The sequence below is a fragment of the Acartia tonsa genome, chromosome 12 (assembly GCF_053477335.1).
Source record: "Acartia tonsa isolate MP-2025a chromosome 12, ASM5347733v1, whole genome shotgun sequence".
Lineage (NCBI taxonomy): Eukaryota > Metazoa > Arthropoda > Copepoda > Calanoida > Acartiidae > Acartia > Acartia tonsa.
Window position 1 is genome coordinate 26,480,180 of NC_137271.1, and position 18,032 is coordinate 26,498,211.

The 18,032-nt window shown below is 30.5% G+C and overlaps 1 protein-coding gene across 2 annotated transcripts in view; it reads left to right on the top strand.

Moving 5' to 3' along the window:
• The window catches only part of LOC145333546 (serine protease 33-like), a 77,185-nt gene that overhangs the window by 39,308 nt on the left and 19,845 nt on the right, over nt 1-18,032 (top strand). Inside the window, exons 3-14 of one of the 2 annotated variants that reach the window (XM_080178709.1) lie at nt 396-521; nt 1,017-1,104; nt 1,684-1,933; nt 12,290-12,473; nt 12,751-12,809; nt 13,177-13,258; nt 13,506-13,624; nt 13,924-14,010; nt 15,503-15,552; nt 16,314-16,380; nt 17,222-17,346; nt 17,733-17,806. In XM_080178709.1, coding sequence (XP_080034835.1) covers nt 396-521; nt 1,017-1,104; nt 1,684-1,933; nt 12,290-12,473; nt 12,751-12,809; nt 13,177-13,258; nt 13,506-13,624; nt 13,924-14,010; nt 15,503-15,552; nt 16,314-16,380; nt 17,222-17,346; nt 17,733-17,781 — 1,286 coding nt within the window. In that variant the 3' untranslated portion in view covers nt 17,782-17,806. The remainder of the gene's footprint in view (nt 1-395; nt 522-1,016; nt 1,105-1,683; nt 1,934-12,289; nt 12,474-12,750; nt 12,810-13,176; nt 13,259-13,505; nt 13,625-13,923; nt 14,011-15,502; nt 15,553-16,313; nt 16,381-17,221; nt 17,347-17,732; nt 17,807-18,032) is intronic. The other variant, XM_080178710.1, reaches the window with a different exon arrangement.

Here is an 18,032-nt window from a genome sequence, read left to right on the forward strand (position 1 = left end):
AATGTACAATTATAAGATTAAAACTAGTTTTTTTAGCCCCGTGGTGCCGAAGGCACCGGCTAAAAAAACTAGTTTTAATCTTATGATTGTACATTTCTATATTCGTAGAAAACTGGATATAATACGATGCTAGACATAGTTTTTTCGTATTCATGAGAACCGGTTCCTATCCACCGGATTCAAATGAATACGAGAAAAAACATTCTAGCATCATTTTAAATTACAAAATTACCTTAAAAAAATTAATACTAGGTTAGGTTAAATCAAGAATATGGGGGCACCACAGGGCTGTAGTATCGTAAAAAAATGTTTTAATGCTCAAATTATTTGGGCTTTACTTAGAGAAAACAATATGTTTTGTGTTTAAATTTCCTAAACTAATGAGCTACTCTTAGGAGACGCCTTTGGCACTGAAAGTAGTTTTGAGGATACTTCAGCAGAGGAGAGAAGCTTTGATGACTTCTTCAACCAACAAGATAATCTTTTTAGTGATGAATTTATACCCTCGGCTTCTCCTTTAGGTAGGCTGTCTATCTATCTATCTCTCTTAATATCTATCTATCTATTTACATATTTACCTGTCTATCTATTATCTATCTTTAACTTCATCTTTCTATTTATTTTTCTACATACCTGTCTGTATATCTGTCTATCTATCTATCCATCTGTTTATGAATCTTTCTACCTATTTACATGTCTCCATAGCTATCTTTCTATCTTTTTCCCTCAATCAATTGGACTGTAAATTACACTGGTTCTCAAAGTTTTAAACCTCGTTATCTTATTGTTTTACTTAAAAACTTTGGATGTTTTGATTGTAATTTAATTGGCTAGTTAAACCAGTAGTGACTTAACCAATGATTATAATCTAAAGAATGGGCAATGTTGTTTATCATCATTGGGCTTGTATATCAATTTATCATCCATTGACGTATCCCTTTATATCCTTAATTGTAATCTGAAGGGAAAACAGGTTCCTAATTTTAAAAAAAATTACAAGAACAATTGTATTTTAGTAAGCGAAGACAACTTCTTTTTTGGTCCTGGGTCCTGGCACGGAAACAACCATCATGGTCCAGGAGCTGCAGCTGTTCAACAACACCCGGGATGGATACTTGCAGTATTTACTAAGCCATATATAATAATAATTGTATGTATATGTGTCTGATTGTAGCTTAAGATCTGCTGTACCAAAATGGTTCTCCATTACATTAAACCTTGTCAAAGTTCCTGTTTGTCAAAGTTTATAACCCTTCCTCAAGTGCACCTACAGTGCCTCTAAAGTGTAAACGTTGGTCTGACACAAAAGAGGATTCATTTGTCTGAAGCTAAAGATCTCGGAATTTGCTGTAATAATGGGTTGTGATTTTCTAGGAAGCTTTAGAAATGTCTTGGGTTGGATTTTTTCCTGGTTCTCCATTTAGAGGTTATGGGCGAAGTAATTAGTTTTATACAAAATCTACACGAAAATATAGACTAATTCATTTTGATAGTTCTTGTCAATGTTAGTTTTATTTATTTGTTTCTTGTCCGGTTATTACTTTTAAAAATTCAAAAAAAAACCTCCCCTATCCCCTCAATAAGTATATTAATATATAGATAATGGTTTTAAACCGTTTTAGACCATAACAAACAAAGAAACAAAAATTTTAAATGCAAAATAAATAAAGTATCCCTACCACAGATTTCATCGCAGTCGCAGAACGAGCGGTTCTTTTTCACCTTTGGGCCTGGCAGCCGGCGGCGCAAACCAGCAGTTCCACAGCGAGACAAATTCTTTGTAGGTGACCAGAGCCAGTGCTCCACTGGCTCCTGCGAATTTTTCCTTTTTTGCTGGATGTCGGGCGGCATCGTGGAGGGAGATTGTGGCGGATTTTTAATGTCCTGCTGCAATCGGCCCAGCAAAGTTGGATACACGTATATTGTACAGCAGGTAGGTTCAAAGTTGCTGCTGGCTCATGCATATTCATATCCTTGTTTTTTTTGTAGATTTTTTATCCCCTTGTTGTTTGTGTTTGCAATTTTTAGCCTTCCTAAACTATAACCTTTAACTTTGGGTACTTTTAAAATAAAATTTTTACATAAATAATGATAAACAGATTTTAGAAATTTAGATTAGATGCAACCAATAAAATTTTGTTTTCTCACATTTTTGCCTTCCCAAACTATCAAAAATATATGTAAGGAAAAACAACATTGCTTTTTTAGGGGTAAATCAAATTTTTGTAAAGGTTTGGGTCGACCGTCGAACAATTATCCTTTAAAGTCAAGATACAAAATAAATTCTTTCTAAACAAAACAATAGTTACAGAAACACATAAAAGCAAATAATTTTGGTATATTGACCTTAACAAAACATTTAAAAATAAAACATATTTTTGAAATATTTAAAACTAATTTCAAAATATCTTTTTAGACATATTAGGTCAAAACAAAAAAAATAGGCTACTATTATAGGTAAATCTTTTTTTCAATAGGATTAGGTTTTTTCCTTTTTTTAGAAAAAAATGCATGGTATAATTATATATGAATGCGATTTTTAGACGTTTTAGATTGATTTAAAGAAAAAATTGTTGAAAATTCAAAATAACTAACCCTCAAAAAATAAATTCTAAAAGCAAAAAAAATCCTTAAGAAGATACTAACCCAATAATTTCCTTTTTTATTGTTTATTATTCCTGCTGCTCAACTGCTGCGTATACCCCAACTGAATGAGCTGTTGCTTCTTTGAGCCTGGCTGTGAATAAAGATCAAGATTTTTCAAAAATACATAAATTATCAAAAAATTCAGACATCTTTTCAGTAATTTTTAAATATTAAAAAATCTTTCAAATTAAAGTAGAGATAATTTCTAAATAGAAACTTTTAGATTTTGTTTAAAGGCGTCTGAATGAAATTTTGAAAATTAAATTTAATGCTCTCTGAGAATAAGGAAAAAATTTTTTTGAAAAATCTTTTTGCACGTAGCTAATAATAAATTTTGCCATTCACTTGGGCTTAACACACACACAAACACACACACAATATTTAGATTATTTAGATTGCTAAAATATACTCACTTTTTACTCAAATTTTAGCAGTATAAACATTCTCATTCACAAATTATGATTAAAATATACAAATTACACATTATTTTCAACTTTTAACACTTTCTGGTAAAGGCTATTTTTTCTAATTTATTGCCTATTATTGAACTCTTTTGCATGTGCTAGATACTTTTTAGTTAAATTATTTTTCTATAGAAAGATCCCCAAAATAGTCCATACTTTTTCACAATAAAAAATGTTTTACAAATGTTAAAAACGGCGGAGATACTTACTTTTTTGGGGGACAACACTGTATTTTCTTTTAAAAATTTAAACAATCGAAAAAAAAACAGATGTACCTATCTTTTTATTTAAGAAAAACAGGGAGAGGATGACAATGACGTTTTCTGTTTTGTTTTGATTGCTACAAGCATTTAAAAGTGGTGTGAGGCTTTTTCATGTGAAAGTTGCTTTTGGCAACTGATAAATATTTGCAAGAAGTATTGAGAAAGATTGATTTAACTGCCATTGTTCTCTTCCTCCTTGATATTATAAACATATGTACATTGTTTGTCATCTGTATAAAACAAGAAAAACAGTTAGCTAGATTAGCTAGATGGTTAATTTAGTTTTATTAAAATGTAGCAGAAAAATATTATTAAATATAGCAATTGTAATCTTGAATTTAGAAGTTTTTAACCATATACATCCTTTAGCTAAAAGAAAGATAAATAGCACAACAAAATAAATACGAAATAGGCATTGCCAATAAATTACTCAATCTTTTCTTTAGTTAGCTTATTTCATTTTGAGCAAGTGTTACAAATTATTCAATATAAAAGAAAAATCTAAAGATTTTTTTTGTAAATTTTAAATGTAAAAATATGTAAAATTTTGCGTAATATATGAATAAAACAGTTATTTGTATGGTTAATTCACACAAATAATTTAGATTTCATTAAGCACCATTATGTTACAGCATGAATACTGCCTGACAAAGCCTCTTACTGTGGTGTTATACTATGTTATAGTATAACTTGAGAAGCATCTATTAGAGACATTTATTTATATTGAACTAGAATATGTTGTATGTTTTTATACAATACAGAAAATATGAATGATATATATCTTTTAGTTAGGTTAAATAGGGATCGTAAAGGATAAGACAAAGGAGATAAATTGGTGTATATTCCCAATGATGATAAACAAAATTATATCCCTACTCCGATATATCTTATCTAATTTTTATAGTTTTTATCTAATTCTTTAGATCTTATGACTTGTTAACTAACAATTTATTTATATTTATCTATCTATTTATTTTTTTTTCTATTTTTCCATTAATTTTTCTATTTATTTATCTATTCATTAATTTTTCCATCCATCTATTAGTAAACCAAATAATGTAGTTGAAGGTTATGCAGGGATTAAGGGCTTAACCACGACAAATTAATCATTCTTTTACATTCTAAATAGGAAAGTTATTCAGATAGGTGGTAAGCATTTGGGATAAGAAATAGTTGTAGATTAATATAACCTTGATTGTCCTTTCCTTATCTCCCTGTGGAGTGAGGAAAGTGTTATTTTAACCATTTATTATCTTTCTCTCCAAGGTTTACAAGTTTAACCGTTGCTAACAAGAGCAAGGCTACTCGTTAAATTTATCCAAGGAGGGAAGGGACATTAGACTGTCAATTATAATAGTGCCCAAAGTTTAAAACCAAGTTATTGATTGATTGAAAAGCCATAGTGATTGCATAGTGATTGGACTTAAGTCGTCATGAAGTAGGTTGAAACATATTTGTACATTTACTAGGGTCAGATCAAGCTTCACGTTGAAGCACATTACGACTTGAACCGCTATTTTATGAGAGTTCCTCATAATTACCTCATCCTCGCCGAGTAGGGCAGGTGTCCCAAAACCTCATATCTTATTTGTTGGCTTGAAAACCATGGGTGCTTTTAATAAATCTTGATTGGATCGTTGAAACTTTTAACCAATAATCAAAAGCTGGAGAATTAGTATTTTCTATATGTACATTATAAATTTTATGTCATTGCCATATCCCTAATAATATAGGATTGGACTATACCAGGTTTTACTAATATTAATGGATGTTGCTGTGCTTGTTTTTATGTGCATTTGTTTTACAGATAATTAAAACATAAAGAGCACTAAAAATAAAACAAGATTTGAACAAGGATAACAACATACACAATGACACAGCAGTTATTTAGTAATTAAACTATAGTAAAGATTAATTTGTTATTTTGCAGGCCAGTAGAAAAGAATCATTAATCAGGCAAAATAGTTTTTTATATGGATCGTAAAGGATAAGACTATGGGCCATAAATTTATGTACATAAATTTAGCCCTTCTGTAAATTATTATTCCTTGTATACTCTTAGTTTTTACCAACCAATCAAGAATTGATAAAAGTACGCAATGCTACAATCAGGAGTAGACATTATCCACCAATTTCAATAGTTTCTTTACAAAGAGTTTCATTTATTGATTAATTTTCCACTGTCTTTTCCCTATAAGTTTAAGGTAAAGGTTAAATCTTAAAACCTATAGTATCTTAGTCTAACAAATCAGTCATACAGAGTAGCACCGCAGCTAAAAAGTACTTAAACCGAAGGCAACACACATAAAAAGAATGGAAAAAATGTATTGAATAAGTTGTTGTGTGGATATTTACTAATTACAATGAATCTTAAGAGATAAGACAATGGACGATAAATTCATATACATCCCTAAGCAACATTATGCCTTCAGTAGATTACAATTATTGATTGGAAAATCAGTTTGGAATCAACCAATAAAAAATCAAAGTTGAAAAGCCAAATTTGGGTAGTAGTGTAATTTTCAATCCAATGTCTTCTTTTAAAAACATCTTTATGTTTCACAAGGAGGGTGGCTTTCTTTTGAAAACAAGCCTAACATAAAATCTTAACTAATCCTAATAAACTTGAAGTAATCCCTTTCCAATGACTTTATAATACTTCCATCTATTAGAAAGATTACTTTTACAATTTTTCTCTTCATTTTCAATTCCCTGTAACCCTATTTATAGACTACAATTATCAATCCATTATAATTACTGTTTAGATTTCTGTTTCAATTCAACGATTTTTTAATCAACAGCAAAGTCATTAAAATCAAAAGATTTTAAAATACAACAGTATGAATTAAATTTGTTTATCGTCGTTGGGTATGTACATTTATTTATTGTACATTGTCTTATCCCTTAAGATGCCTGATAAAAACAAAATAATTTAAATAATTAATTTACAGAATAGAATTTGATTTGAGCTATTGAAACTTCCAGCTTTTCTACCAGAAATAAAAGATACTAATTTTAACTACAAAAGTTAAAACAAAAGAGTTTTTGTTTTGTTTAGTTTAAACGAACATTATTTTTAATTGGCTTTTTATTTACATGGGGTTGGTTTTATGGTCTTATTAAAGCTTTAAAATCACATCTATTTTCTCTAGATTTTCTCCCTTATAATGTGATGTAATATTGCTATGATAGATGGACTAAAGAATTGATATTTTTAAACAAAAGAAATCAATCTTTCTAGCAGTAAAAATCATAGACAATATACTATTATACATAATGCCAGAAAATTAAACGATTTTTTTAAAGCATAGCTACTCTACTGTTTTCATTACTAAGGGAGAAAGAATGGTTTCGAAGGCTAAGATAGACAGGTCTTGATTGGAAGTGTCTTAAGGTCTCTAGGGACACTTTAGAGAAAGGGGAGTTGTAAAGATGAGTGATGACCCTCCGCTTTTAATTTTATTTTTTTTTTAATTTTATATTTAGGGATGCATCTTTTAGGTGCAATTTTTTCGGGGATGATGATGATGATACCCTTCCGCAAAAAAGTTATAAACCTTCCCTAATATATATAATAAGCTTTCCTGGACAGGAGATTCATATTGGTCGACAGGATAGCGAGATCTTACAGACAGACATTCTGTTACTTTCATAAAAGGATAAAGTACAATTTATGTACATTTAAGCACAATAAATAAAAATAATACAGTTTTAAACAATTTTTTCTTGTAATTGCCTTAGTTAAAATTAGAATTGTGGCTTTGAAAAAACAAATTTTACGGTTTTATCTTTAATGGAATAATACAAAAAGGAACATTAAGACAGTAATATTCATAAAATATTTACTAATTGTAAGTTTGAGTGTCTGTTTGTTACTTAATATCTCTTAAATGTGTTTAAGGGGACTATATTTATTCTAAGTTTTCAAATAGCTTTACATATAAAACAACTTAGTTCTTTCTTAGTTCTTAAAATACCATGTTATTAACCATTTAATAATATTGGTACCCAAAGTTTCATAAACATGCTTTCTCAGAAACTTTGGGTACTAGTATTAAATCTTAATAAGTTGGTTAAAACAAGCGTTGCTAAATCTTTTTATGTGTATATATAATAATCTACAGGAAAGGGATTTTGTTTACCTTGATTGGGGGGGGGGGGGGGGGGGTATATCAATAATTATGTCTTATCCCTTAAGATCCATGCAGATATTAAACTTACAATTTATATTTTTAAAATGTCAGCGTTTGAATACTTGAATTTCACAATCGCAAAATTTATAATGTTTTTGTTTAATTAATACATAAAACCAAGATTAGGTTAATTAAATAAATTTAAAACTCAGGGAAAAGGGAATGTGATTCTGACAAAAAATTCTAAGGAAAAATTTCCAAAAACCACCTTTCCTTATTTCTTTCTAACCCACTTCCCTTCAGTTACATAAAACAAGAATTCCGCAAACTCTACGACAACAAAATATTTAAATTCCGGCAATTTCAAAGGGAATTAATTGGCTGAATAGCAGCCCCTATTTAAAACTGCTTTGAAATATAGTGAAGAAAATTATGGAAAAATAAATCAATGCTCTTGGTCATTTGTACTCTTAGAAGTACAGCTATTCTATGATAAGGTCTGTCCGCATGTCATTACGTACTACGGATGGATCACTTTTGTTTTAGTGGATATTTGAAATTATTTGAACTAAATTGCTTTCAACTTTTTGATAGGTATATTTGTTTTAATTGTACTTTGTCTATAAATAGTCTACTTTAATCGTAGAATTACACTTTACTGTTTTTTTCTTTAGAATTTCATATCGACAGTACACATGAACCAAGTTGTATGATTCTAACATCTTTTTTAAATAATGCTAATACTATTTTAGTATTTATGAACAGAATGTTTTACAGAGGATCTTTACTGCCAAAAAAACGGTTACAAAAGTGAAAGGTTTTTTTTAAAGCTGTATCAGCTTGTAATGCTCAAAGAGTATATACTTAAAAGTAGGACAACAGGCACTTTCTTGTAGATAAGGTAATGAGGATATTTTATAACTTACATGGATCTCAAGGTATAAGACAATATTAACACCCAAATATATTAAACAAAATTTCAAAATTTGTAGAATATAATCATGTAAATAGAAAATTCGGGAATAGTCCCTTTCGTAACATCGCCCCCATAAGGGGCGATTCGTCGTATTTTTAAAATGGCTTTTTATAGGTTATTTTAGAATATGCAGTTATATGGGGTTAGGTGATTGCCCCAGAGGGTTAGGTAGTTGGCCCCGCAGGGTAGGAGCCCCTCGTAGTGGCTAGAAATAGGAGAAAAGCTACTGTGAAAAATAAGAATCGCCCCATAAGGTGCGATGTTACGAAAGGGACTATACCCAAAAATTCTGTCAATGAAGGTTTGGTAAAACCGATCATTATTTTTTTAAGGTAACCAGAGTTTTTAAACTAACTAAACTGTTTATAAAACTTTGGATATTATTATACTTTACAGTTATAATATTTAAGTCCCCTTTTAACTTAAAACAATATTACCAAGTTAGTAAGTACACTTCTATGACCCGCCATCTCCCCACCCCCCCCCCCCCCCCACCCGCCTAATCTTCAAACTAGAAACGAATCTGCAACCGCCCTCAGATAATTCACCTAATTTTCTAAACTTTTCGAAATATAACTGAGGTAAAAATGCATCAAAATTAGCGCAAATAATGATTGGACCTGTTTTATCATGGCTTCAATTTTTTAAAACTTTAACGGAATCTAGCACAGTGACATACATTCAGTAATTTAAATTATATAATGTTTGTAACATTTGTTTGAAGATAGAATCTTCTTGATAAATAACAAAAATCACATATTCTATTTTTAAATTTATCGTATTTTTAGGGCTTTATATGCGACGGTATTAAATTTTTTAACTTACCCAGGGAGAACCTCTTGAGTACGGGAAGACCGCAAGGATGTATTATGGCTTGAGATCCTTCAGTCTCTAAGCTTCTAAATTAAATGATCTTTATCTAGAATTCATATGTGATCTGCTACTATTGTATAAATAGGAAACCTCTTTTTAAAGCATCTTGGCCATTGCGGTTTTGGGCCACTCTGTATAAGAAAAGACAAATAAAGAATTAGTTTCAGAAGGATTTCTAGTCCCGTTTTTTAGAATTAAAATACCTGCCCCTAAGTATTACGGAAAATAATTAACGGGTTTTTTTTATAAAATGCAACCTGCTATTTTGATTTGTCATTCACTTATTTTGGGTAGCAACAGGGGTAAAGAAGAAAATTTACAGTAAAATCTTGAACCATTTTTACTCTTATATTGACAGAAACTGGACTTTTTATTCTTAACATAAATAGCTTAAAACCTACAGTAAACTAATTCTAAGATCTTTTAAACATTGTCTATATATTGTTAATGAAGTTTACGAGATTATATTGATCACATACAAATATATTCAATGATACAGTTAATTTGTTATAAAAAGAAAAATGAAATTTTCCTCTTTATTTCTAAGTTTAGACAATTTAGAAACCATTTAAAGTGTGTTACTTTATTTTATGTTTTATTATTATTTGGCCACAACTTGTTCAAAAATGCTCACAAATCAGACCTTTTTTGACCAAAGATACTCAAATGGTTCCTTTACAAGCCCAATCAATCAGTTTTAAGATATCTTTATATTTTAAGGAAAATTGATGAAAATACTAAAAACAGGCAAATTTGGGTGTTACCTTTTATATGCACAGATACCATAAAAATCAACAGAAAAAATACTTATTTTTACTTTTCTGTCATTTCTAAAGTTTGATTCTGTTAAATTGGCTATTCTTGAAGGGATTTATGCATTGAAATATACTGAAACATAATATTGGGCAGAAATTAATGTATTTCAAAGAAAGAAAATTTTAAAAATAAGAAATTCGACCTCTATCACTTCAGAGGACAGCTGCCAACCTCCAGTTGACAGGATATAGTTTAATACTTGTTAGCAATAATAATTAGCCCAAAAAGTAAAACAATTTTTTTTTAATATGGTAAAAAAATGATAATCTAAATCTTAATTTGGGGGATGATGATCTGAAGGACGCTCTTACTGGTGGTGATGATGACCCAGATCGTATCCAAGTACATGAGCATTATGACAACTCATCTATTGAACTATGGTCCAATTTTTGTATTTGTAGCAGCCTCCAATTAAAAGTTGTAACAAGAAATATAACCATCTTTTTAAAAATACAGTATTTACCTTATGAATTGGAGAATTTAAAAACCATGATTGTATGTTTTGGGATTTCTCTTGATTGGAGAATGCTACAAATACAAAAATCGGACCATAGTTTAATAGATAAGTTGTCATAATGCTCATGTATTTGGATACCATCTGGGTCATCATCACCGCCAGTAAGAGCGTCCTTCAGATCATCATCCCCAAAATTAAGATTTAGATTATCATTTTTTTACCATATTAAAAAAAATTTTGTTTTACTTTTTGGGCTAATTATTATTGCTAACAAGTATTTAACTACATCCTGTCAACTGGAGGTTGGCAGCTGTCCTCTGAAGTGAAAGAGGTCGAATTTCTTATTTTCCAAAATTTCTTTCTTTGAAATACATTAATTTCTGTCCAATATTATGTTTCAGTATATTTCAATGCATAAATCCCTTCAAGAATAGCCAATTTAACAGAATCAAACTTTAAAAATGACAGAAAAGTAAAAATAAGTATTTTTTTGTTGATTTTATGGTATCTGTGCATATAAAAGGTAACACCCAAATTTGCCTTTTTTTTAGTATTTTTATCAATTTTCCTTGAAATATAAAGATATCTTAAAACTGATTGATTGGGCTTGTAAAGGAACCATTTGAGCATCTTCAGTCGAAAAAGGTCTGATTTGGGAGCATTTTTGACCAAGTTGTGGCCAAATAATAATAAAACATAAAAAAAGGTAACATACTTTATTTATACATGTGTTAATTAGACATGAATATATGTATATTGTATTATTATTTAATTGTGCATGTTCATAGTCATATTATCAGTAGCTTTGCATGACTTTTTATTATGTTATCCTTTTTGCAAATGCAGAAAAACTATGTTGTCTGAATATATATCTGCCAATTTATTTTTTTGTAAATCTGATCGTACATTAGTGAGCTGTCATTAATATCATACATGCATGCTGGATAATATTGAAGCAGATTAGTTTTTCTTCAGTTGTAAAATCCATCGCACGTTAAGGCAATGTAGACAAAGTTTAAGATTGTGATTTATATTTGTTGAACAGTAAAAATAAACCCTATGTATACAGGTTTAGATAAAAATAAGATATATTTATCCTACTACAAATGTTTTCAAGCATTATTAAAAATATTCTTTATTCTGTTTCAGAATTTAAATCTTTGTCTAACCTGTTTTTACCTGTTTTCTTTAGTTTTTTTTTTTGCAGTATAATAAACATTTATTCGCATTACCAAAAAAAGCACTAGAAAAAAGTAATTGTTAAAACAACTGATCTTTAATGAAAGTACTATGCAAGTAATATCAAGAACCTTCTAGCAATGATAAGCTATGCTGTCAACTGTTTTGTTGAGTTTAAAGTGAATTTTTAAAATTCAAGGAAAAATATGATCTGATGCTATGAAATTCAGAATTACAATAATCACACTTATATTAATTTACAAATTATTAACTCTTTTGATATATATATGAAATGATTTTTTATGTCTCAGAATTTGTTGATTTATAATGTTTTATGTTTATTTAACTACATTTAACAAAACAATGCTTTCCATCACTGCTGGAAGGTGCTTATATCCCTTGCTCTCATTCTTGCATAGTAATTTTAGAAAAAAAAACATTTTTGGAACAATCCCCCTCTTATGGTACACTCTTCGTTTTAGGACAACTTTGCCCATCCAGAAATCAACTGGGGCACCGTTAAGAACGACCCACGATGCGGCGTGTCCGCCGTTAGGCGGTCCATTGCCCAACGGCGGGTGGTCGGCGGAGACGAAGCCGGTTTCGGTACCTTCCCTTGGCAGGCATACATTCGGATTGGGACTTCTCGTTGTGGCGGTTCTTTAGGTATGTATAACAGACGAACAGACACAGATAGATAAATAGATAGATTTTTTTAATGCATTAGTTAATTCGATAGCAAGAATATTGCATTTTATTACTATACGCTGCGTCTATAGCCTCTAAGTAAATGCAATATATGAAAACATGTTTAAAACCAATATGAAAACATAATCATTCATTCTGTCAGTTAAATCTTAATGTACAGATAAACTTAAATTAGCATTCTTCCTTTACGATGAATAGATTAGAATATAAATAATAAATATATTACATTTTTCAGTAAATGAGTGGTACGTTGTAACAGCTGGACATTGTGTTGCAAGGGCCACACCCCACCAGGTAATATTCTAGCTTTTTTATGGCCACACTTAAAAAATAAAACACCCCTGAGGGTTGGGACATTGAACTGTAGATTGATTAAAGTTTTATAAACATGTTCTTTTATTGGTTGTGTATATTTATTTAATTTTGATTGATTGGCTCAAAACTAGTAGTGTCCAAACATTTCAACAAATGACATGAGGGCAATTTGGTATATCAGCATTGGGTATTGTATATTAATTCATCGTCGACTGGATTATTAATTAAGATCCATAAAAAATAGTTTATAAAGTTTAGGGACATATTAATTCACATATACATATAGTCTATTATATTTATCATCATTTATATCAAAGCTTCGCTAAAAAATAGTTTCTTGTTTTAGGTCCGAGTAACTTTGGGTGAATATGTGTTGAAATCTGACATTGAGCCCTTGCCTGGTAGAACATATGGAGCCTCCAAAATTAAGGAATTCATTTATACTCATTTTATTCATTGTTAAGATCTCTATAACGCCATGTTTGTTCGAAGTATGAGTCGTCTTTGAAAATAGTCATTTTTTAGTCAATTTTTTTTATTTAAATTTCGCTTGTTGGATGGTGTATATCTTTAAAAATAAAGTAGAGGGAATTCCTTGGGATGAAGGCAGGTACTTGTAAACAAAACTTGAAATTATATAAGAAGTATAAATGACTCCTTCCCCTTGTTGCGTGTAGGTACATCCCTATTTCAAGTTCACCCCCCAGGCTGACCGATATGATGTAGCTGTCATCAGGCTAAACAGACGAGTTGACTTTGCCCCCCATATTTCACCTATATGTCTACCACCCAAGGTAAGGATAGAAAGATATAAAAAAAAGATAGACAGACGGACATACAGACAAAAACTTACACAGACAGACAGACATACAGTAATACAGACAAACAGACAGACAAATAGACACACAAATAAACAGACCAACAGACAGGGAAACACACAGACAAAAAGGCAGACAGACAAACAGACAGAAAAAAGACAGAAAGACAGACAGGCATACAGTCAAACATTCAGACAGACAAACAGACAGATAGATAGAAAAAGAAACCAACATACATGATAATTATAGATAGATAATGTCTATTCATATTTTAGGATATGCACTTGGTAGGCCATTATGGCTGGGCTAGTGGTTGGGGTGCCTTGGAACCTGGATCCAGAATTAGACCTAAAACTCTCCAGGTACTGATATTTTTGTACAGCTACAATAGCCAAATTATTCAAAGTTAAACAAGGACGATTGTGTCCAAGAAGAACAAAAAGAAGAAATAATAAGGAAAAAATATAGAAAAAAAGATCTCGTAGACGGCTAATCCAATCGTTTTACAATATCAGAGCAGTTTAGTATTGGTCTACACTTCCCCCCCCCCCCCCTCCTACCTCCTAAGTATCATACTAAAAGTTTTAGAAAACGTACTGAATTCATAAAAAATCATTTTAGTTGTGTAAAAGACATATGCTCATGTTTCATTTAAAATTTAAATATGCCCATTGTATAAAAACAAGAATTAGAATGCTAAGGGCTATTTTATATCCTATTATATAAAGTAGTTTTCGCTAAACACTGAACCGATAGAGTTCTTCATATTAATGAAGCTTCAAATAGGTCTTAAGAAGTTTTAGGCTATTTTATTTTTAAATATAATTCTTAGTTTTTAGGCCCTCATAAAAACAATCTAAATATCATTTTAGAATTACCTATGTAAAAGATTTAAAAGTCTAATATACGTAAATATGTTTGGGCACAATATATTTATAATTGATTATAGCCCCTAATATTGGGGAATTTATTTTGTTAGACGAACAGCAATACAAACCTAACTATAGAGTAGCTACGCTACTACTAAAAGGCATAACACATGGTACAGCTCGAATTTTACACCCAAGACTTAATTATTTTAATTTCACCTAAAGACATACATATATTATTAGGGATATAAGGATAAATATAAATAATTGTATCTTCAATTTACATATCTTTTTATTTCTGTATTTCTAAGAGTTGTAAAATTGAATGAAAAAACTAGCAAAAAGTTGTTCAATAATTTGCATTAGTTTCATATTTATAAAACATTCTTAACTCCATCAAACCATTTTTCGTACCACTTTAACCACTGAAATATATCTGTTCTTGTCGGGTTTCTCTCCTTGCAGGTCTCTTGAAATCTTTATTATAGCTAATCTAACCTATAAAAAAAAAAGTTGCCACAAAATGGACTATACCTAAAATATGTTGCTTTAAAAATTACTACAAATGACAATAAATGTAAATACTGTGAAAACCTGGATTGTACATTAAATGAAGGATAATAACAGTGTTTTTTGGCGTGTTTCTGAGCTGGATCTTTAAATCATTTTAATAGTGAGCCAGATCGGGGTGGCTCACCTTGATCTGGCTCACCACTTAATGATTTAAAGATCCAGCTCTGAATTATCATTTGAAGTAAATTTTCTTTTTAGTTTTTTTTAAATTTCTTACGGATTGAGCTATAGCATAAGGGGTAAAGTCAAACAAGCCTCTAACCTCCAGAATAAGGATTTTAGGAGCCCATCCCGGAATAATGAATAGAAGCAAGTCACTATGCGTGACTATTTCACACAGACGGACATAAATTGAATAAAATAGCGCAAGCAAAAAAAATTTGCCAATTTTTGAAACTATTTTGTTATCTAGGTTGTTGATGTTCCTATGATTGAAAATAGACAATGTGAACAATGGCATAGGTAAGATACAATAGATAGATAGTTAGGTGGATGAATAAATAGGTAGATAAATGGATAGATAGATAGATAGATAGATAGTTGTTCCTATGATCGAAAATAGACAATGTGAACAATGGCATAGGTAAGATACATAGATGTATAGATAGATAGATAGATAAATGTTCCTATGATTGAAAATAGACAATGTGAACAATGGCATAGGTAAGATACAATAGATAGATGGGTAGATATATAGATGGATAGATAGATGGATAGATTGATAGGTAAATAAATGGATAGATAGTTAGATGTTCATATTATCGAAAATAGACAATGTAAAATAATGGCATAGGTAAGATAGATAATTGGATGGTTAGACAGTTGGATAGATAGATGGATGGATATATAGGTAGACAGATAGATGTAAATATGATAGATAGATAGAAAAAGGGAAAGATGGATAGTTGAAAATAGATAGTGCAAACAATGGTATAGTTAAAATAGATATAAATATGTAAAGATAGATTGGTGTTGGATAGTTGGATGGATAGATAGGTAGACAGATAGAGAGAAAGATAGGTACATGGTAGATAGGTTGATACATAGATTAATACAAAATGTAAAGATATTGGATAGACAGATAGATATACAAATAGATAGATGGATACAAAAATAGATACACAGATAGATTTTGAAAAATCTTCTTATCAGCTTTTTCATTTGTTCATCTCTAACGAAAATTACCTAAAACTTCTTGTTTATTGACTGATGTATATTTTTAGGGAGAAGGGAATCAAGGTGATAATCTACGATGAGATGGTTTGTGCTGGATACTATGAGGGTGGAAAGGTAATTAGATAAAAAATAGATTGTAGTTTTACAACCCTCATGAAAAAAAATTATTGGGTTACATTTCCAAGGGATAGAAATTATTTCAGTTTTTTTAAGTGGGGCGGTCTTTTACCCCCAATTTAACCTTGAATTACCTTCCTTATTTTCAATTTCTTTAAAAGATAAGTGAGGGGGGGGGCTTATCAGTGTTCAAAGGGTACATTATGTGAAATCGCCGAAATTTGTATTTAAGTTGGACTGGTTATTGTTTCTGACAGCCCATATATGGTAATAAATCTATTCTCGTATTCATTCGAATCCGGTGGATAGGAACCGGTTCTCATCCATACGAAAAAAAAACAATGTCTAGCATCGTATTATATCCAGCTTTCTACGAATATAAAAATGTACAATCATAAGATTAAAACCAGTTTTTTAGCCGGTGCTAAAACCAGTTTTTTAGCGGCATATTGTACATTCTACATCCGCGGAAAGCCGTTTATAATACGATGCGAGAAATAACTATTTTAAAACTAAAAGCAAAATTCATTAATTCACCATGCCCATTACTCTAGGGCAGCAACAATCATTACTCGATTATAAAAGTGGTTAGATAGTATGTTACAAGCGAAGCTTCTCAATAATCAAGTCTTAAAAATAATGTTCGTAGTAAGCATTCTGTATTCGAGTTGATTTGAGATAGATTTACACAAAATTACCTTCTAGATTTTGAATGTGTATTAACTTAATGTTTGTCAATGTTTGTCTGTCTAATGTCTATCTAATTAGTCGAGATTCGCTTTTTTGGTTTTTATCATTCTTGAGTTTTTTTAAAAAATACATATTGTATATTTGTCAGGATTCGTGTCAGGGCGACAGTGGAGGCCCCTTGATGATGGAGCATGAAGGGAGGTGGACACTCATAGGTCTCGTGTCAGCTGGATACTCCTGTGCTAAGAGGGGTCAACCTGGCATTTATCATAGGTAGATATAAGCATGTATAGATAAGTACATGGGTAGAAAAATGTATGTTGCAATGCAACCAAAGATTTTAATATTAACCTCAGGGCTTAGAGGATATTATATGACAGAACGTGTTTATGAGTTTAGATGGGACTTAGATAGACCCAACCTTTGATTTTTACAGAGACTTATTGTGTAGCTTTAATAACTTCTTTTCAGTGATGCTAAATTTCTCTAATAAGTGTTTTCTTTTCATAGTTGGCATATTTCTGTATTAAAATTTGTATCATTTTTAGGGTAGACATATTTCAGTAGTACAATTTTCACTACTTTCATGGTTGCTAGATTTCTAGAAAAATATTTTCAGGGTTATCAAATTTTTATAATAAAACTTGTGTCATTTTCAGGGTTGCCCACACAACTGACTGGATTTCTCATTCTGTTAATACTCCATAAGTTTTAACTTTTGAGAGCTTTTAAGGTAAATTTGTATTTTTTGTTTTGTAGGGATTGTTTAAAATTAAAGGGTTAAGAAGGCTTCTGTTGAACTATAATGAGGGGTGTGGTTTCTGCCTACAACTTTAAATTTAAATATTTAGAGGAGTAAATTGATTTTACTCGAAATAGATAAAAACATTTCTGTTGTCATTAATAGTCAAAGTTAGTTAGATTTTATGTATAAACATACATATAGACAAACAAATAGA